This window comes from Mobula hypostoma, chromosome 27, assembly GCF_963921235.1.
Source record: "Mobula hypostoma chromosome 27, sMobHyp1.1, whole genome shotgun sequence".
NCBI classification, from domain to species: Eukaryota; Metazoa; Chordata; class Chondrichthyes; order Myliobatiformes; family Myliobatidae; genus Mobula; species Mobula hypostoma.
In genome coordinates, this window is record NC_086123.1 from 21223171 (window position 1) to 21245594 (window position 22424).

At 43.3% G+C, this 22424-nt stretch overlaps 1 protein-coding gene across 8 annotated transcripts in view; it reads left to right on the top strand.

Moving 5' to 3' along the window:
• Nucleotides 1–22424, top strand: part of cux2b (cut-like homeobox 2b) — a 351466-nt gene that overhangs the window by 240632 nt on the left and 88410 nt on the right. For 6 of the 8 annotated variants that reach the window (XM_063034539.1, XM_063034536.1, XM_063034537.1 and 3 more), the window contains one exon: nucleotides 13661–13798. The exons of 1 other annotated variant lie outside the window; for it this stretch is intronic. In XM_063034539.1, coding sequence (XP_062890609.1) covers nucleotides 13661–13798 — 138 coding nt within the window. The remainder of the gene's footprint in view (nucleotides 1–13660; nucleotides 13799–22424) is intronic. One more of the 8 variants, XM_063034538.1, reaches the window with a different exon arrangement.

A 22424-nucleotide genomic window follows, 5' to 3' on the forward strand; every position in this document is an offset into this window, starting at 1 on the left:
AGTCAAGTCAAGTTTATTGTCATTTCGACTATTAGCTGCTGGTTAAGTACACAGTAAAAACAAAACAACGTTCCTCCAGGACCACGGTGCTACATGAAACAACACAAAACTACACCAGACTATGTGAGACAGCACAAGGCTACACTAGACCAAGTAAAACAACATAAAAAAAACTACACTAGACTACAGACCTGCACAGGACTACATAAAGTGCACAAAACAGTGCAGGGCGGTACAATAATTAATAAACAAGACAATAGGTACAGTAGAGGACAAATTACAATATAATAATAAATGATGTAGATGTCAGTCTAGACTCTGGGTATTGAGGAGTCTGATGGCTTGGGGGAAGAAGCTGTTGCACATTCTGGTTGTGAGAGCCCGAATGCTTCAGTACGTTTTGCCAGATGGCAGGAGGGAGAAGAGTTTGTGTGAGGGGTGCGTGGGATCCTTCACAATGCTGTTAGCTTTGCGGGTGCAGCGTGTGGTGTAAATGTCTGTAGTGGCAGGAAAAGAGACCCCGATGCATTTGCTCCAGTACCCATTTCCTCTGCTGGACAACACGTCCAGTTAAGCCTCGATCCCTCCTTCACCAACTGGACAGTTAGAACTAAATTTTACCATCCCTGCTGTTGGTCCATTCAAGACTTTGCCACGCTGGTAGGGAATATGAGTTGAATCCATGGGCCCCTATCTGAATCAGTGACACTCCTTTAGCATCACCTGACTTGTAAATGGTTCTCAATCATATTTAAAGATTTTTCATAGCCTTCAGCAAAATTCTATACTTTGCCTGTTCCGAATCGCTTTCATTCCCTAGTGCAGGGAGTTCCAAATTTTTTTAATATGCCACGGACTCCTATCATTAACCAAGGGTTCCATGCACTCCAGGTTGGGAACCCCTGCCCTAATGTTGGTCTCAGCCCGAACTGTCATCTGTTTACTCTTCTCCGTAGATGCTGACTGAGCTGTTGAGTTCCTCCAGCACTTTGTGGGTGTTGCTTTGGATTTCCAGCATCTGCAGACTTCCTCGTATTCCTAATGTTATATCTGTCTGTTTATCTGATATGTTGGAATAAAATGGTTAAAAAGAATGCCGTAATTAATTTTAACTCATGGTCACTTTACAACCAATACAGTAGAAAATGTCTGTGATTGTAAATGTACCAGTGCCAGTGTGGGAGATCTACAACAGAGGCTCCAAGCCGAGGATGGCTTTGCTGTTTAACACTTTAGTTGCTGCGTTGGTGTAACTGCTTACAGAATTTAGTAGCTGAAGAGTACAGACAGATTCACTGCCATATCTCAGCCAGTTCCTCTTTGTCTCTCAGTTCAGTTTTGTTTCGGTGATGATGGCACCCCACTGGGTCTAGTGCTGACAGCCAGTACCTGACGTTGCTGGCATTGTACCCGTTGTCAATACAGAGTGAAAATGCAAGTGACTACTTTCTTTTCTCATTACCTTTTATTGCTCTTGGTTTATATTTTCTGATTTTGTTTCAAGTTTTCCCGTCTGAGTAACTTTGCATTTTCTTCCTAACACGGAAGATGGCAAATATTTCATCGTCTGTTCCTCTGCCCCCATCAGCATCCTCAAGTAGTCTTTGCCTCCCTATTAAAATGGATTATTTAATAATTTGTGATGTGAATATTCTTACTCTGAGCCTGTATTTACGCAGACGTGCACTCTCTCTCTCTCTCTCTCTCTCTGTCTCTTTCTTTCATCGTGCATTCATTATTGCAGTGATTTTCCATGTGGGTCAAAGTTTAATGAGCCCTCGTCTTCCTCGAGGCATTGTTGAGCTCTTTAATGGGCTTTTTCCTGATTGCCCTTCCTGTTGATACAACTTTTTGCATTGTTCTCTTATAAAGTTCAAGAACAGCCCTTCAGATTTTTTTATATAGGGCAGTTCAGCAGAGAGAATATTTTGAACCAACTGCTTACCATGGCTTAACTTTTCACAGACTAGTTTGAAGAGAGTGTGACTGGTTGATGTGATTCACGTATCTTAGCATGGAAGTACACAAAAATATTAATGCTTAACGAAAGCCTCGTATTACAATGAAATGGAGCCTCTGTTGGTTCTAGTGATTGTTTGTCAGTTTAGCCAGGTGGGGCTTCCAGCTGTGCTTTTATGCTCCTCTCTTATCCAGTTCATGCCATTTGTCTTCCCAATCTCTGTATTTATGATACACTTACAAAAATTATTTTTTCGAAACTTAATATGTTTAGTAACTTCTAAACATTAAACTTGCTGCTGCTTGTGCATGGGAAGGGGAGTTTGGGGGGGTGCTTTGGGGTTCTAACGTTTTAACTGTCATTCATTCTTTGGGGCAGTTCTCTGTTTTCGTGGATGTCTGCAAAGAAAAAGAATTTCAGAATGTATATTGTATACGTACCTATTAACCTATTGAATCCAGAGGAAGACACGGGAGTCCAAAATGTGTGTCTAACTTGAGTTTACTTTAGTGAGGCGTGCACGTATCACGTGGTAGTGTGATGATGTATGCAATTCACATGTGTGTATATGTGTGTGCATAACCCATAATTAATTAATTAAACAGACAAGAATGTTTAATAGAATGATACATATACAAGATTGTTCAAATATTATTGAAATATTAAATACACAACAAAACTTTGTCCTATTTGAAACAAGAAAAATTGGAATGATTATTGATTTACCTTATATTACTTTCTAGCTTGTAAACCTTCTCCCTCCCCCCACCATCTTCTTCCTTTCCAGTCCTGAAGAAGGATCTCAGCTTGAAACGTTGACTGGTTATTCATTTTCATAGTTGCTGCCTGACCTCCTGAGTTCCTCCAGCAGTTTGTGTGTGCAGAATTTCTTGTGTTTATGATTAATGATTTTAGTCTGGTCTGTGTAATATTCATTGCAACCATGAAGTAAGCTGAGAGCTGCTACAACTTTAAAAACCGGTTCCGAGCAATCCTTATTTCAGCAAAGTTCTCTGAAAAGCGGCCAGTTATTTATGAATTCATGTCCTGGACCCAGTATGTAAGTGCAATTGCGGAGAAAGCACAACAGCACCTCTACTTCCTTAAGAGTTTGCAGAGGTTCGGTATGACATCCAAAACTTTAACAAACTTCTATAGTTGTGTGGTTGAGAGTATATTGACTGACTGCATACTGCATCAGAGCCTGGTAAGGAAACACCACGAGCCTCCAATGGAAAATCCTACAAAAAATAGTGGATTCAGCCCAGTCCATCACGGGTAAAGCCCTCCCTACCAATGAGCACACCTACATGAAAAGCTGTCGTAGGAAGGCAGTACCCATCATCAGAGATCCCCACCACCCAGGACATGCTCTCTTCTCGCTGCTGCCATCAGGTAGGAGGTGCGAGAGCCTCAGGACTCACACCACCAGGTTCAAGAACAGTTACAACCTCTCAACCATCAGGCTCTTGAACTAGAGGGGAAAAATTCACTTAGCTCCACTTGTCCCATCACTGAACTGTTCCCACATTCTGTGGACTCACTTTTAAGAACTCTTCATCTCATGTTCTCATTATTTATCGCTATTTATTTATATTTGCATTTGCACAGTTTGTTGTCTTCTGCACTCTGGTTGACCTTCCATTGATCCTGTTATAGTTACTATTCCATAGATTTGTTGAGTATGCCCACGGGAAAATGAATCTCAGGGTTGTGTATGGTGACAGATACGTAGTTTGATAATAAAGTTTACTTTGAACTTTGACGTCCATCTCTGAAGAACAAGAGTTGTGATCAGTTTTGATCATGGTAATGAACATATTGTTGGTTACCAGGCTGTACAATTTATAAGGCCGAGTGAGATGACAAATTTTGCTGAAATAGTGCCTTTCAGACCTCAGAATATTACAAAGCACCGAACAGCCCCTGAAGTACGATGTGACGCAAGGCCAGTTGAGAGCTCAACAACGTTTGGGGAACTGACAGCAAAGGTCCCTCTCTTTGGGCATTGTTCAAAAGACCCACAAAGACAACTCTAGTCCTGCACGGTCTATACGCATTTAAACCAAACCTCTGGCCAGTGTAAAGCACAAGCACTTAAACCTGAAACACCAGCACAGATACTAATGGTTCTAAAATCATCTTCTGCAAGTATTACTGTCATTAACAGCCCAGAGGGCCTCATTATTACCACAGTCAAATACCTCAGTTCTGCTGTTGACGAGAATGTCCTTCAAAACAATTTAGCTGACGTGTTAGGAGCGCAACCTTTACTTCGGGTTTGTTGTGCTTTCCAATTTAGTTCCGCAATTATCTTTGTGCTATACCCAGAAACAATAAGGCTGTGTCAAGTGTTAAATCTTTCTAGTGTTTGTATTGGACTTGTATCTCCATTTAATTAGAAATATTCCTCTATTAGATGATCTAATGTTTCCCATGTATTTTCAGTCCAATGAGGTATTTGTATGTTTCGTGTCAACAGATTGTTTCTCTTGGAGTTTATTTTCCTTTCAGTGAAAAGGAATCGTCATCACACAGCCCAATGTGAGGCATCAGCTAAAGCCTTAAAATGTAGTCATGTAAATTAATTTGCTCGTGTTGTATGATGGTAGCACAGCTGGTCTCATTAGCATGCACATAACAAATAATTAGAGCTGAATTTTTTGCTGGCCTGCCTCTTGGGCTCACTGGGTTAATTATGTCAAAGCATAATTACACTGCCCCTAGGAGACATAATGGCATACCCTGCTGAGCAGGGCCCTGCTAATGATGGCGTAAAACTGACAGCGAAAAGACTTGCAGCTCTGCATGTAGCTGCTTACCTCTATTATCCATACATCTATCTGCATTTAAATAAACAAATAATATCAGTTACACTCTGCATTAAAAAGCAAACTGCTTAAAATAACTGCAAATTGATTAGTTAACAATGCATGTTGGCTGGTATTTCTGTGAGCTTTCCTTTTTAGGGTCTGGCTTTGACGTGGCAATTTCCTTTGTCAGGTTTCCACTGCGTGACATTCTTTGCGGTCCAGCTCAGCTCCCTGAGTTGATTGTGGGCTTCCTGTTGCCTCATGGTAGTCACGGTCTTGCCCGGGGGCTAATTGCGGGGATGGATGCACGGCCCCGAGTAGAAATTTGCCTTTCGCAACTAGAAGCGCGACAACTGCTGGGGATCAGTCCGTCAACAGGCTGCCGGGAAAGTAGAGCTTGATTTGAATGCCGCCTCCCTCTGTGATCAGCAGTGTGTTTTCCCACAACAAAAATAGTTGGTATAAATCTTCGTCAAATTGTACAGTAAAGACGATGAGTGGTAATTACAATTGCAAGAGTTGGGCATGGATTTGGCTGTGTGCAAGATTATCAATGGATTCCAAAGTGATTGGTGATTCATTTGGTGATTGGATTGGAGGAAATTGCTGATACAGTTGATGATTGGAGGAAATTACTGATGCAGCTGGTGATTGGAGGAAATTAATACAATTGGTGATTGGAGGAAATTGCTGATACAATTGGCGATTGGAGGAAATTGCTGATACAATTGGCGATTGGAGGAAATTGGTGATATAATTGGCGATTGAAGGAAATTGGTGATATAGTTGGTGATTGGAGGAAAGTGGAGAGCGTGGATTTGGCTGTGTGCAAGATTATCAATGGATTCCAAAGTGATTGGAAGAAATCGGTGATACATTTGGTGATTGATTGGATCGGAGGAAATTGCTGATACAGTTGGTGATTGGAGGAAATTGCTGATACAGTTGGTGAATGGAGGGAATTGCTGATACAGTTGGAGATTGGAGGGAATTGCTGATACAGTTGGTGAATGGAGGGAATTGCTGATACAGTTGGAGATTGGAAGAAATTGCTGATACAGTTGGAGATTGGAAGAAATTGATACAATTGGTGATTGGAGGAAATTGCTGATACAGTTTGTGATTGGATTGGAGGAGATCGGTGGTACATTTTGGAGTTGTGCTCCAATGACATGAGCTGATCAGCAATGTACCAGCTTATGCGTCTGGCTGCTGGCACTTGTTCGAGCAGAGTGGGCAGACAGTGATTCGATGAAGTACATCATTGACTCTAGAATCCACGATGTCACAATGTTAGGTTCAATTTGGCAAAGAAAGATGCCTAGTGACTGCTACCTACTGCCCTTGTTTATTACTTATTACAGACAGGATTTAGTAAAAGCAATGATATTAACAAGGGCATAAATCCTAGACTGAACCGGGCACCTTAATGTCGATTGACAAGCCCAACAGCGTAGCGCCAGTGACCCAAGTTCAGTTTCTCCGATATCTGTAAGGAGTTTGTACGTTCTTCCCATAACTGCGTGCGTTTTCTCTTGGTGCTCCGCCCTCCTCCCGCGTTGCAAAGACGTACGGGTTAGTAAGTTGTGGGCACGCTCTGTTGGCACCAGAAGCACGGCGACACTCGCAAGCTGCTCTCAGCACACCTTAGACTGCGTTGGTCGTTGACGCGAGCGACGCGTTGCACTGTATTTTTTGATATACCCGTGGCAAATGAAACTGTTCTTTAAGTGTGGCGTGGGAACACCACTGCTAGCAAAGCTGGTTGCCTGGATGCACCTCGATAGGAAGAGTCTGTATGGGCACAGGATGCAGTGAGAACTTTGGCTCTGATGACACTCTGATCACATGCATAAAAACTGTACGCGCCTCTTGCTAGGCGCCAGCATTAACTAACATAGTGGAAGAGCACTCAATGTACCCTGTGAATGAAGACCAAGACGTGCCTCTACAATTTTCAATTACAGTTTGAAACACTCTAGTCTGGCACCCTTGGGACCTGACTGGTTCCAGACCACGGAGGCGGACCCTGAATTGACTTCCTCTAAGCAGGAGAGCTGTAAGCTTAAAGGGTCATGTAAGATTTCTGAGGACTGCCAGTAATCTGGTTTCCATAAGTCAAAACTGCTGTCAGCTGGGATCGCAAAAGTTGCACCGGCAGGTTAATTAACTGCAGGTTAGTACAAATCTTAGTTAATTGTAGATCTTAGATCTTTTTTTTTTACAATTAATTAGATAGAACAGATTCAAGACCACAGTATGCTGGAGCAGAGTGATTCGACCTGAATTCATTGTACCGTCAAACAACGTTCTACACTGAGTCGCTCACCACTTTGCTACAATGCGCAAGTCTGAACTGCGGTGGAATACCCTACACTTGCCGGACATTACTCCAGAAACTTTAAACACAAAATAATCTGCAGATGCTGGGGTCAAAGCAGCACTCACAACACGCTGGAGGAACTCAGCAGGTCGGGCAGCATCCGTGGAAAAGATCGGTCGACGTTTCGGGCCGGAACCCTTCGTCAGGACTGTAGAGGGAAGGGGCAGAGGCCCTATAAAGAAGGTGGGGGGAGGGTGGGAAGGAGAAGGCTTTCCAGAAACTTTATCACCCTAGGGAAAGTAACTTGCTTGAATCTTGTACTCTGCCGACTACTGATGCAGTGGACCACTGTGTTTACATTATCAAGATCCTTTGTCAACCTGCTGCAAATATCGATATGCTTCTTGGCAGCACCTCCCAGGCTCATGACCTTTGCCAACTAGAGACAAGTATAGCTGGTGTACAGACACAAGAGGTACTGCAGGTGCTGGAAATCTAGAGCGATATGCACAATGTGCTGGAGGAGCTCAGCAGGCCAGGCAGCATCTATGGATGGGAATAACCAGTCGACATTTCGGGCCGAGACCCTTCATCAGGACTGGAAAGGAAGGGTAAGAAGGTGGGGGGGGATGGGAGGAAGAAGTACAAGGTGGCAGGTGACAGGTGGAATTGGGAGAGGGGAAGGGGGTGAAGCTGAGGGAAAGTTGATAGGTGGAAGAGTTAAAGGGCTGGAGAAGGCGGAATCTGATATGGGAAAGAAGACCATGGAAGAAAGGGAAGGGGGAGGAGCACCAGAGGGAGGTGATGGGCAGGTAAGAAGAGAAGGTGTGAGATTTGTGAGAGGGAAACGGGAATGGTGAAGGGGGGGCATTATCGGAAGCTTGAGAAATTGACATTCATGCCATCAGGTTGGAGGCTACCTAGATGGAATACAAGCTGTTGCTCCTCCAACCTAAGTGTGGTCTCAGGTTGGAGCTGGTGTTTAGCTGGTGTATGTTAGTGTCACCACTGTCAAGTTCCACAAGTAACACAGTGCTGATTTGGATATATAGCACTGTTCTGTTCATTATGGCCACAATTTCTCAGCTATTGCTAACAGCGAGATCCTAGATCAGAGTAAATTTATTATCAAAGTACATATATGTCACCATATATTCCAACCATTGAGCACATCCATATGAAACGCTGTTGTAGAAAAGCAGCATCCATTATCAAATATCTTCAACACCCTGGTCATGCTCTCTTCTCGCTGCTGCCATCAGGTAGAAGATACAGGTGCCTCAGGACTTGCACCACCAGGTTCAAGAACAGCTACTACCCCCTCAACCATCAGGCTCTTGAATAAAAGGGGATAACTACACTCACTTGCCCTTCCATTGAAATGTTCCCAGAACCAATGATTTCACTTTAAGGACTCTTTATCTCATGTTCTCATTATTCATTGGTATTTACTTATATTTGCATTTAGTTTGTCGTCTTCTGCACTCTGGTTGATCTTTCATTGATCCTGTTATGGTTACTATTCTATAGATTTGCTGAGTATGCCCACAGAAAAATGAATCTCAGGGTTGTACATGGTGACATATATGTACTTTGATTTTAAAAAATTTACTTTGAGAGTCATTTCCTTGCAGGCATTCACAGTAGAACAGAGAAATACAGTAGAATCAGTGAACGTCTTAAAACACAACGACTGACGCACAGCCAATATGCGAAAGAAGGCAAATTGCACATTTAAAAATAAATAAATGAACAAGTAAATAAATAATACTGAGAACATGAGTTGTAGAGTCCTTGAAAGTGAGTCCGTAGGTTGTGAAATCAGTTCAGAGTTAGGGTGAATGCAGCTGTACAAACTGGTTCAGGAGCTGACGGTTGAAAGGTAATAACTGTTCCTAAACCTGGCGGTGTGGGACCACAAGATAACTGCAGTAGTTCAACATATCATTGTCACCATCTACCAGGGCATTTGGAGAATTAATAACTGCTGGTTCTGCAAGGGTATGAATGGGAATAAAGAGTCTGCAGAGCCACCTGAGTAAGAGCATGTAATGTTGTGTAATAAAATCATGAAAAAGTGTTAACTATATTCCAAACACCTGACAACTCCCTCCACCACCCCCATCCCCACCCACCTTTTCACTCCAGCATCTTCCCCCTTTCTTTCCAGTCCTGATGAATGGCCTCAGCCCAAAACGTTGACTGCTTATCCAAAGGTACATTTAATGTCAGAGAAATTTATACAATATACATCCTGAAATTCTTTTTCTTCTCAACCATCCACGAAAACAGAGGAGTGCCCCTAAAGAATGTTAGAACCCCAAGGCCCCCCCAGCTCCCCCCACATGCACAAGCAGCAACAAAACAATGATCCTCTCTCCCCCAGCAGCAAATAAAAAAGCATCAGCACCTCCCACCGAGCACTCAAGTGTGCAGCGAAGCATCAATAAAGACACAGACTTGCAGTACTCCATAGACTACTCGTTCACCCAGTAATTCGACATACCACAGGCTCTCTGTCTCCCTAACAAGGGAAAAAGAGGTGTCCCCATTTCACAGCGAGAGGGGAGACATAACAAACAACTCGCTGATTTATAACGTTAAAAGTCCGATGGGTCGCTTTTTCCGAGCCCTGTGCCTGAAGAACTCCAGTCTCTGGGTACACAGCCGGCAGCCGGCTTGCTGCTTTCGATCTCCCGTCTCCCACGACACAACGATTTCCTACAGAGGCACCGACTGCCTCCAGAGCCACGAAATCCCGGAACTCCAAAGGCGAGCTGATCTTCTGGGCCGCGTCCTTGGTATCTCGAATAACGGCCAGTCGTGAGACCCCGAGAGCGGATCCCATTCCCGCAAAGAACTGAAGTCAGCATGTAACTCCAGGTCAGGGTCTTCAAAAGAACCCTGAAAGGGAAAAATAGAGATATGAAAGATAGAAATAGAGCTGTTTCCGAAGATGCAAGTAAAGGAGTCGCCGTTAGGTGCCATTAGCTCCTTTGCTCCAGCCATTTTATTTCCATAGATGCTGCCTGACCCTCTGAGTTCCTCCAGCAATTTATGTGTGCTGCTCATTTATAAGAAATCTGATTTTGGAATTTGCCTACAGTCGTTAGCATTACATAGTGTGATCAAATACGGTTTATTTGAAAATAAAATTTCAAATTCAGGACAAAACAAACTTAATTATAGTTTCACTTCTAGTGTTGTAACGGTTATTTGAAAAGATTTTAATAAATTGCCTCAAGGTTCGGATTACTGGTGCGTAGGTTTGCATGTTTTTGCTGTCTTGGTCCCTGACTGTCCAGATTTGATTGGAATTTTCCATCTTTGATTAAGATTTGTCATATCCAATTAGGAATCTTTCTATCTGGTAATTAAGACAAGTAGATGGAGTAGAAATCTGTGCCACGAACGATGAACCAATCAGCACTACAGTCCTGTTTCTACACAGCAATAGGAACTCCAAAGACAAGCATAGCAGCCACGTTCCCTGAGCCAGCAAAACATTGCAAATTCTGTATCGTTCTTGAAAACAAATGGTAAAATGAGCTTTTTAGTCACTTTACACCTAGTTTATTGTCGTGTATTTAGTAATTTCAGTGGTATTTGAGTAGTCTTGTGTAATGCTGGCAGGTGGTGTAGTGGCATCCACACCAGACTTTGCGGCAAGTGATCCCAGGTTCAAATCCAGCGGGTTCCTTGCACGCTTTTCGTCTTTGCTTCGGTTGAACATCTGTGCTATCAACTCGGCCTCATTTAAAAAAAAAAGACAAAAATGCTCAAGAAATGATAAGGTTGCCTGCGGCCCGTTATTTATATATATTCTTGTTCATTTAAATAAATTGCAGATTAGATGTATAAATACGTGAATTGCGTCATCACGCTACCATGTGATACGTGCGCACCTCACTTAAAGATGAAGTTACACCAGTATTTTCAGGCTTCCGTGTCTTCCTTTGAATTAATTTAATTTTTTGAGGTTACACAATATAACATTTATAGCACGGAATAGTTGCTTCGTTTGCAAGTTAAGAATCGTCCATATTTGTGCCTCTTTAACAGCTCTGTAATCTGCATGTCTGAGGTTTGACTGAAGTATAGCTTAAAGCTTTATTTTGCTTTCTACTGCACTATGCTTTCTTGTCCTCTTACCTTCTGATCTGTGTGGCATTCTGTCAATCAAGGCTATAATTTAACAGGGACTTTGATTAGAAAATCTATTTGACAGCACAGAGGTCCACAGACAGTAAATTTCAGCAGATATAGTATAATAGTTTTTCATTCTGTCTTTGGATCTGAATAATCAATAGAAAATGTGTAAGTTCTCTGATTTGAAGCCTCCGTGCAATTTTTATTTTCTCTGTTCCTAGGGGAACGTATGTAGATGTGCAAATAGACACCAAAGTGTGCTTGTGCATAGATTTTCTGCTCTGGGCCCTTGCATATCATTTAATATGCAGCTTAAAAACTACTATGACTGTTGATGTGGTTAGGATGCAGTTTGTTCAGATAACAAAGTTCCATTCAACCAGTTTTAAGTCCTCTTCAATGAATATATTTTAAATTATTTCTCATCCCAATGACAATTTTCAGTCGATCCCATTTCAGATGGATAGGTGTCCATTCAGCCCTTGAAAAATCTTGAAGCAGGAGTTCTCAGCTCAGCTAAGCTGGCCATATGGCAGCCTGTCGTTCGGAGGAAGGCCTGATATATCTCACTTTGTGTTTTCTTTTGCACTTTCTCGCCAGACTGTTTCAACGTCAATTAGAAATTGAGTTTGATTCTTTTGGTGCAAAGTTAAAGTGAAAGTTAGACTTGTTGGTGGTCAGACTGTAGAAAATTTTATTTGTTGACTCGTTTATGGAGTATGGACATGGCTGCTGTTAATTGTCCTTTGTTAATTGCCCCTGCACTGAAAAATGCATTAAAAGTCCACTACAGAGAGTAAGTCTGCAGTAATCTGCATACCAGACCAGTTGAGGATGGTCGATTCCCTGCCCAAAGCAGATTGAGTTTACAAACCACAATCTGGTCATTTCAAGGGTAACATTGTCGAGACTAGCATTTTATTTACTCAAATTCTGGGATTACTTATTTTGTTAACACAAGATTGAGCTGATGCTGGGAATCCAGAGCAACAAACCCCAAGTGTTGGAGGAACTCAGTAAGTCAGGCAGATTCTATGGAAATGAATGAACAGTCAACGTTTCGAGACACCTCTTCAGCGCTGGGAAGGGGAAGGGGAAGGAGGACTGGCTGGAAGGTGATGGGTGAAGCCAGGTGGGTGGGAAAGGTAAAGGGCTGGGGAAGAAGGGTTCTGATAGGAGAGGAGAGTGGACCAGAGGAGAAAGGGAAGAAGGAGGTGAGAAGAGGTAAGAGGCCAGAGTGGGGAACAGAAGAAAAGAGGGATGGTGGGAGGGAAATAAATTACTATGAGGAGAACTCAATGTTCGTACCATTAAGTTGCAGGCTACCCAGACAGAATATGACGTGACCCTGCGTGTGGCTTCATAGTGGCAAAAGATGAGGCCATGGACCAACGTGTCAGAGCAGAAAGGGGGACAGGAATTAAAGTGGCTGGTCACCGGGAAATGATGCATTTGGCAGGTGGACTGGAGGCACTTGGCAAAGCGGCCCCAATTTACGTCGGGTCACGCCAGTGTAGAGGAGGGAGCACTGGACACAATAGACGACCCCAACAGATTCCCAATGAAGTGTTGTCTCACCTGGAAGGGCTGTTTGGGGCCTTGAATGGAGGTGAAGGAGTAGGTGAATGGGCAGGTATAGCATTCAAATTCCACAGCTGCCTTGGTGGAATTTGGTTTCAGATCTATGGTCCAGAACTTTGGCTAATCCAGTGATGTAACTATTAGCCCACTATGCCCCAAAGTTCTCTGCACAGTTAAGCACATCTCTCCACTAATTGTAATTGTATTCCCTTTAGGATGAGCATTATATTATAAAGTTAAGTTCATCTTAATTTACAATATTGCTGATATCACATTAACGAACAGAAGGGATTGGATCATTAAATTCATTACTGCTTCTGGGATCTCCATCTACTCCCAGTGTCTCTCGCCAACATCTCGACCTCTCTTGAGTTTTGTTTTGACCCACCCAATTCCATACTCTGGGCTTGCCTGTTCCTGGAGATAAAAGTCAGCTTGTACATTGAAACATAGAATTTTATTTTTCCAGTACGTTTTATCAGTGTGTGCATCTCAGTCAATCAGCAAGGTGTTTTTTAATAATTATTTGTAAGCTCTTTGCTGTACTGTGAAGCTTCATTTAGATTCCCGAATGGATAACGTATTGAAACTTTGAGTCCAGGAAGATGAAACATTCTTTTACGAAGTGACTAGTTATTAATTTAACAGTTGAAAACCTGGCTAACTTTTAAGTACATTTATTAACATGAGTATTCTTTCAAAAGCTAAGCATTTTATCTTATTCTAACCGAAGACTGACAAAACTGTACATCGCTTTGAAACTATCAAAATGTTGGCACAACTGTAATTGTCAGATGACTCCATAAAGGCCCTTTCTGTAATAACTCTTTCCAGATCCTGCCCCTTCTCTTGAAATAGCTCGAAATCTGGAGGAGACGCTGCTCCAACTCCAACACAATGAACCCGAGACTCAGATAGAGAAGGAGACCTTCAAGTGCTGTAAGAAACAATCTGAGCTGCTCAGCTGCGAAGGTAAATGGTAAACTCCAGACGATTAATAAACCTGTTGCAGGGAAGCCCTCAAATAATGAACTATCTGCAGAATTTGTACTTTTAAAAGTTGTGTCTGGGTACGTGGTTTCTGTATTTTGAAGAGATTGTGGAAGTGGTGATTGATGTGAAAGTATCAATTAATAATTTTTTTTTGCATTGTATTGATAGTTTTCTACAGTTGCTTAAGTTATCAAACTTTGCTTATTAATTGAGATGCAGCGTGGAGTAGACTTCAATCTGTGCCGCCCAGCAATCTCCCGATTTAATTGTAGCCTAATCCCGGGACAGTTTACAGTGGCTAGTTAACCTACCATATGATACGGCTTTGGACTGTGGGAGGAAACCAGAGCACCCAGAGGAAATCCACACGGTCAAAGGGAGAATTTACAAACTCAGCGGGAATTGAACCCGAGTCGCTAGTACTTTAAAGTGTTGTTACCGTACTGCCCTGACATGTATGAAAGGTCAGGTAGCTGTTCACGAAGACAGGCGTTTTCACAACCTTGAGTGAAAGGTCATACCAAGCGAAGGTTCTGCACTGATTACAGTCAAATCATCTGAAGCCAGCAACTTTCCCAGGGTTCCTATACAGCCATGAGTTCAAAGGATACCATGTACCATTCCCATAGCAATTGTTTCACTGAATCCCCAACACTGGGAGGTGAAACCTTTGGGTAAGACTGGATTCAGACAAACATTGGTGAAAGATATTGGAATGTGAGAACATGTAACAGCTTGGACTAATAAAACCATAATAGGAGCAGGATTAGGCCACCAAGTCTGCTCCGCCATTCCATCATGGCTGATCCCAGATCCCACTCAACCATCACAATATCATTTGATACCCTGACCAATCGACTTCTGCCTTAAATACACACATGGGCCTGGCCTCCATCATAATCTGTGGCAGAACATTCCACAGATTCACTACTTTCTGGCTAAAAAAGTTCCTCCTTACCTCCGTTATAAAGGGTCACCCTTCAATTTTGAGGCTGCGCCCTCTAGTTCTGGATACCCCCACCATAGGAAACAACCTCTCCGCATCCTCCCGATCTAGTCCATTCAACATTCATCAAAGTTGCTGGTGAACGCAGCAGGCCAGGCAGCATCTCTAGGAAGAGGTACAGTCGAGGTACAGTCCTGACGAAGGGTCTCGGCCTGAAATGTCGACTGTACGAAGAGATGCTGCCTGGCCTGCTGCGTTCACCAGCAACTTTGATGTGTGTTGCTTGAATTTCCAGCATCTGCAGAATTCCTGTTGTTTGCCATTCAACATTCGGTAGGTTTCAATAAGAACCCCCACGTTCTTCTAAATTCCAATGAGTACAGCCCAAAGCTGCCAAACGCTCCTCATGTTAACCCCTTCATTCCTGGAACAATCCTCGTGAACCTCCTCTGGACCCTCTCCAATGACAACACATCCTTTCTGAGGTATGAGGCCCAAAACTGTTGACAATACTGTAAGTGCAGCCTGACTAGTGTCTTATAAAGCCTCAGCTTTGATATTCCTTGCTTTGATATTCCTTATTTGATAATCCTTGCTTTGATATTCTATTCCCCTTGAAGCAAATGCCAATATTGCATTGCATTTAACGAGAAGGAACATGTATTCAACCAAGCCTCGATTACCGTAAGCTTATACGGGTACAATGTCAGAGTTGCAAATGAGAGCCTGTTCAGGTTATTTACAATCCTGCATATTGGGCATGTTTAGATCTTTGTGCAAAGGAGCAATACGACATTAGTCAACCAGTTGACTATTTCAGGAGCTCTAGAGATTTTCATAATTTTCTGGTGTTGATCCAAATGTCACCTGAATTAAGTATGACAACTTGCTTGCAGTCCTTGAATTGTGCCTCTAGGTTACTATCCCAATGCTATGACGATATATGAAACCAAGATCTTTGTCTCTCACCACAAGCTAAAGTTCTGCTTCTTGTTCCACTAGTGAGCATTAGATGTGACTTTCCAAATGGATGCCTATGTCTCAAACACTTGGAGACCTCCTTGTATTTAATTCTTCTCCTCAAAGCAGCACAAGTATCAGTCTCATCTTCAAACCTGCAGGTCCTTGCATTCTGCACCTTAGTTCAGTTCAATGATGCAGATGTTGAAAATTAATGGCCCCATAACATTGATTCCCAGACAGATTCACAACCAGTGCTAGCATCTTTTGACTTTCAGCCAGCTCTCTAGAAATTGGAACAGCTTCCCACTAATTGAATGGGCGACTGTGAGGTATCTTATCAAATGATTTATGAAAATCCAAGTTGACTTTAAATACTTGTTAACATGGGGCCACCTTCAGAAAACTCAAATTGAAAATAACTTGGAAAATGTGTAGCTCGGGTGGTTGGTGGTTGGGTTGAGCTGTTTCTCTGATCTTGGCAATTCACTTGCAAACGTTTTTGTCACCACCGGAGGGAACGTCATCAGTGCACTGTTCATTTGCACTCATGATGGATGTCTCCTCGTACGGCGACGAAACATTTGCAAATGGATTGCTGAGATCGGAGATCAACTCAACCCAACCAGTAATCAAACCGGTAAATTATGACCCCTCTTTTAGAGAGCTGTATTAAGTTGCCTTTGATTTCATTCATCATTATTAGCGGCGGCATTGTGAAGCAGTAATGATCCGTTCGGGCCTGTTTTCTGACATTTAAGTCCTGTTAGCAGACCACAGTACTGTGGTTGTGCCTTGCAAACCAGAAATGCAAACTTTCAGGTCAAGGACGGGTCCTGTAATTAAGCGAACAGTTGAAGGTATGGGTGAGATGCTTTAAAAACAAATAGTCCACGAGGACAGCCTTGGCATTCATATCCTGCTCATGATCATTATAAAAGTTCATCATCCACAATGAACTGCCTGGGAATATGATGATTGGAAAGGTGCTATCTTTTTAACATGATAGCCTTGATCTCCTTCGTGTGGCCAATCTGCTCAGTGACAAATGATCTATGGAGTTTGTTTTATCGTTGAGCAGAAAGCATACAGTGCTTGCTCTGTGGCTCCTCTCTGCATGGAAGTTAATTCCAGTGAAGCCAACTCTTTAGTGGTTTTCACTTTAATTAGAAATCGTATTTATATGTCAATTCAAGGTAATTACCGTATCAATAAATTTATTATCATAAATGTGCTGAGCTATTAAAACACTGATTGAACACAGATTCTGCAGCTAATCAGTCATGCAGCACATAAATATTTTCAGTATGGAAAGATTGCATTAACAGGGATATGAGTACACTAAACCATGATAACAGCCAGGTTTTCACCAAATGAATCAGGGTTCAAAATCATCTTTTGTAATAATGTAATATTCTCAGGGGACTGTTAATTCGGGATGGAAATGAGTTTAATTCTGAATGTTTTTAATGTGTACATTCTTGCTGTTTATACGGACTGTGTGTAATATTAGAGCCAAAAACTTAGTCCAGCAAACTATGCCGTTTGGTTTCCATTTCATCGGGATTGCTAGCTGTTACTAAGTATTGAGGTATTGGATAAGCTGCAGATGTGAGGAGAGCTACAAGCAAGATTTGTGTTGGTGTGAAGTTTAAAAAAACCCTCCTACACCAGGGTCAAAGGAGAAGTAGTTGGAGGGGCTCGGTGGTTGAATGGCAGCGGGGCGAGGGGGCGGATGGTGGGGAAGGATTTATCTGCACCAGGACCATTTGACTTGAAACGCTACCCATTCCTTCCCTCCCCCGGATACTTCTCAAGCCACTTGAGTCTCTCCAGCAGTTTCATTGTAACTTCAGGTAACCGCATCTGCATTCTCTGTGTCTCTGGTCGTAGAATGACTTTCAAGCACACCTTGGGACAAAATTGAGGGAATTTCCCTGTACGTCTGTGCCCAAACTGGGAGTGAAATGAAATTGTTCTATCCTTTAAAAATAAGTGTTTATTAGTAGTTTGGGAGATTGGCAAGGATGAAAGCTTGCCCATCTCAAGCTCTCCCTGAGAAGACGATGGCTGGTTTTTGACTTGTAGCTGTATTAGGCATTGGGCGTCATGAAATCCCATGTTGTCAGGATTTCCCTTTTACTCTGTGTGCTTCTACCTCTTCCGGTGAGACATAATCTGGGATGTTAGCTGAGATATTAGGAATGTTATCAAAGCTTTAACGGGATATGGATCAACTGGGAAAATGGCAGATGGAGTTTAATGCTGACAAGTGTGAGGTGTTGCGCTTTGGGAGGGCAAACCAGGGGTAGGACTTGCACAGTGAATGGCAGGGCACAGAGGAGCGTACAGAGTTTTGAGGGGTATAGATAGGGTACATGCAAACTGAAGATGGGTGAGCCTAGAACTGGAGGTCACAGGCTAAGGGTGAAAGGTGGACGATGAACCTGAGGGGGAACTTCACTCAGTGGGTGGTGCATGTGTGGAACGGGGTGCTCGTGGAAGTGGTGGATGCATTTTGAAAGAAGTTCGGATGAGTACGTGGATGGGAGGGTTATGGAGAGCCATGGTCAATAGGGCTAGGGAGAATTACAGTTGGCGTGGACTAGATGGGCTGAAGGACCTGTTCTGTACAGTAGAGCTTGATGATTGTATGATGGTGTGATATTGTAAAAACTGACAATATCAAGCTACTGCCTAGCTGGTCTACTTAATAGTTCTTCCAACATTGGGCTCCCTTTCCAAGGTGCGAGATTTGTACCACAGACGAGCCAAACAACTGGCCGCCATTGAGGCAAATATCGTAGGGGCAGCTTTTCGAAGGCTGCCATTACCTTAACTTAGCGCATAAGCAGGCACTGATAGATTTATTGTAGATTTCCTGTGTGTGCTCGACATAGAACTAGTTGACTATTTCAGGGGCTATTACAATTCATTGCACGGTGTGAAGCTAGTCACAGATAATTGTGATCAGTGGTTCACAGCCCATTCTGTGTGAGATTCAGATTGAAAGACCAAACACTTCAGAAGAACAGACATGTGGAATATGAAAGTGAGAATATTAAATTTACTAGCTGTCTAGTTTTTGCTCATATTAGTCCCAGACGGCATCAAACTAAGGAGTTTTATTTAAATGGATTATGACTTGTACAGTTATGTATTTGACAAAAATAAGCTGATTGTAATAATTTTTAGTTTATATCAGTGTTGGAGACTTGCCGCAGTTCTCCTGTGCTTAATGCATTAGATGTAAGTTATTTAAACAATGCAAAATTGCTGCTATTTTGTCAGCCTTTTATACACACCAACATCCATTTTTGACTCTCTAACCAGAAGAAGCACCGCCATCTTAAACTGCAGCATGTGCAGGCCCAGTTCTCCACCAGCTTGAGTCATTCCACATGGATGCTGACAGCATTGACTCTTCAGAATCTGAATCTGATCTCTTCCTGTCTGTTCTGGACTACTTTGACCCAGAAATCTTGCTCCGACTCACTGAAGGAGGGTCCAGGCCCCTTGAGCTGGGAGAGTGTATCTACAGCAAAAAGAAGTCATGAAAAGTCAGGACTTCTGAGAATCTCTGCATGCCCAATATATGAGGATTATCTCTGAAATCAACCCTACACCCACTCCCCATTCGTGCACGTATAGTTGTTAGGAGATTGCTGAAGATAGAGAATTCTCCTTTCTATTCTGATCGGTGGGAAAGATGAAGGGCTGGAGAAGGAGGAATCTGATAGGAGAGGAGAGTGGACCATGAGAGGAAGGGAAGGAGGAAGGGCGACAGAGAGAGGTGATAGGCAGGTGAGAAGAAGTAAGAAGCCAGAGGGAGGAATAGAAGAAGAGGAAGGGGCAGGGGAAAAATTAACAGAAGGAGAAATTAAGGTTCATGCCATCAAATTGAAGGCGCCTTGGATGGAATATGAGGCATTGTTCCTCCACCCTGGTGCGGCCTCATTGTGGTAAAAGAGGAGGCCATAGACCAATAGCATATCTGCCTATCACCTACCCCGGTGCCCCCCTTTCTTCCCTTTCTCCCATGATCCACTCTCTTCTCCTTTTAAACATTCCTTCTTCTCCAGCCCTTTACCTTTCACACCCACTTGTCAAATCTGACGGGGTTTGCAGGCCATTACTTCTGCAAATCAAAACCTAATATCATGAATGTCAGTTTTGCTTCGCTCCTAAATGAACTCAACAACTTTTGTGCTCGCTTTGAAAGGGAGAATAAAACTATTAGCTGTGGGGAACCCTGCAGCACCCAGTGAGTCTGTGATCTCTGTCTCGGAGGCCAACATTAGAATGTCTTTCAAGGGGGGGGGGGTGAGCCCTCGCAAGGCGACAGGCCCTGATGGTGTACCTGGTAGGGCTGTGAAAACCTGTGCCAACCAACTGGAGGGGGTGTTCAAAGACTTATTCAGTCTCTCATTGCTACAGTTGGAAGTTCCCATCTGCTTGAAAAGAGTGACAATTATACCATTGCCCAAGAAGAACAGGCCTAGTGAGCTGCCTTAACGACTACCGCACTCCAGAAGCACATACATCTACAATGATGAATTGCTTTTAGAGGCTGGTGATGGCTAGAATCAGCTCCTGCCTAAGCAAGGACCTGGACCCACTGCAGTTTGTCTATCTCCACAGTGGATGCGATCTCATTGACTCTTCATGAGGTCTTGGATCATCTGGACAATACTAATACTTGCAGCAGGCTGCTGTTTATTGATTACAGCTCAGCGTTTAACACCATCATTCCTACGGGTCTGATTGAAAAGCTCCAAAGCCTGCACCTCCGTACCTCCCTCTGCCACTGGATCCTTAACTTCCTAACTGGAAGACCACAATCTGCACAGATTGGAAACGATATTTCCTCCTCGCTGACAATCAGCACTGGCTCACCTCAAGGATGTGTACTTAGCCCCTCCTCTACTTCCTCTACACCCATGACTGTGTGGCTAGGCAGAGCTCAAATGTCATGTATAAATTTGCTGACAACAGAACGATTGTTGGCAGAATTTCAGATCATGGCGAGAAGGCGTACAGGAGCGAGATATATCTGCTGGTTGAGTGGTGTTGCAGTGACAACCTTGCTCTCTATCTCAGTAAGAACAAAGAAAGGGTAAGACGGGGGAACACATACCAGTCCTCAGAGGGATCAGATATGGAGAGAGTGAGCAATTTGAAGTTCCAGGGTGTCAACATGTCTGAGGATCTGTCCTGGGCCCAACATATCGACGCAGTTACAAAGAAGGCACGACAGTAGCTATGTTTCATTAGGAGTTTGAGAAGATTTGGTATGACACCTCAGACACTCACAGATGTGCTGTGGAGAGCTTTCTAACTGGCTGCATCACCGTCTGGTATTGGGAGAGCTACTGCACAGGATCAAAATAAGCTGCAAAACATTGTGATCTCAGTCAGCTCCATCAGGGGCACTAGCCTCCCCAAGCATCCAGGACATCTTCAAAGAGCAGTGCCTCCAAAAGGCAGCATCCAGCATTAAGGACCCCCCATCACCAAGGTTACATGCCCTCTACTCATTGTTACCATCAAGGAGGTGGTACAGGAACCAAAAGGCGCACGGGCAATGATTCAGAAACGGCCTGTTCCCCTCTGCCATCAGATTTCTGAATGGACATTGAACCCGTGAACACTACATCACTGCTTATTTAATGAAACTCTATATATACATATATATATTTACTTTAATTCATTTTTATTATTATATATTGCAGAATACTGCTGCAAAAACATCAAATTTCATGACATATGCCAAAGATAGTAAACCTGATTCTTCTTATCTTAGCACCTGGCTTCATCTATCACCTTCCAGTTAGTTCTCTTACCCTCCCCCCACCTTTTTCACTCTGGTGACTTCCCCCTTGCTTTCCAGTCCTGAAGAAGGGTCTCAGCCCAGATTGTCGACTATTTATTCATTTCCATAGATGCTGCCTGACTTAATGAGTTCCTCCAGCATTTTGTGTGTATTTCTGAGTGGTGGGGTGGAGGTACGTCTCGACCAAAGGAGGTGTAAGGTGCTCCTTCCTCCGCTGGCCTGCAGGTCGCCCTTGGGCAAGGTGTAGCACCTGCTTAGGGTCATGTGAAGCCATGGGAGCAGGTGGTGGATGGTCGTATGAGCATTATTTGCCAAGTTTCCCACAGAACTCGTTTGCCATTCCCTCCTTCTGGGCAGTGTCTTTACAACACAGGTGAGCCCAGCCATTATCAATACTGTGTCAGAGATTATTGTCTGCCTGGCGTCAGTGGTCACATAACCAAGACTTGTGATTTGTACCAACTGCTCGTACGACCATCCACCACCTGCTCCCATGGCTTCACATCACCCTGATCAGGGGGCTAAGCAGGTGCTACACCTTGCCCAAGGGTGACCTGCGGGCTAACGGAGGGAAGGAGCGCCTTACGCCTCCTTTGGTACACCATCTATGAGCACCCTCTCTAGGGATCTCAGAAAATATCACCAATGCCGCTTCTGTGTATGTATATGCCTTATTCAACAAACTTCTGGCCAGAATTGTTGGGGATCAGCAAATATGCACAGAGCAGCAACTGCACTAATGAAAAAGGATCTTAAGGTTGTATGTGGTGGCACGTTTATACTCTGATAATAGGTTTTACTTTGAACTTTAAATTTGAACTGAAGTCAAGCCTTTTGACCCACCAAAGCTCGAGTTAACACAGAGC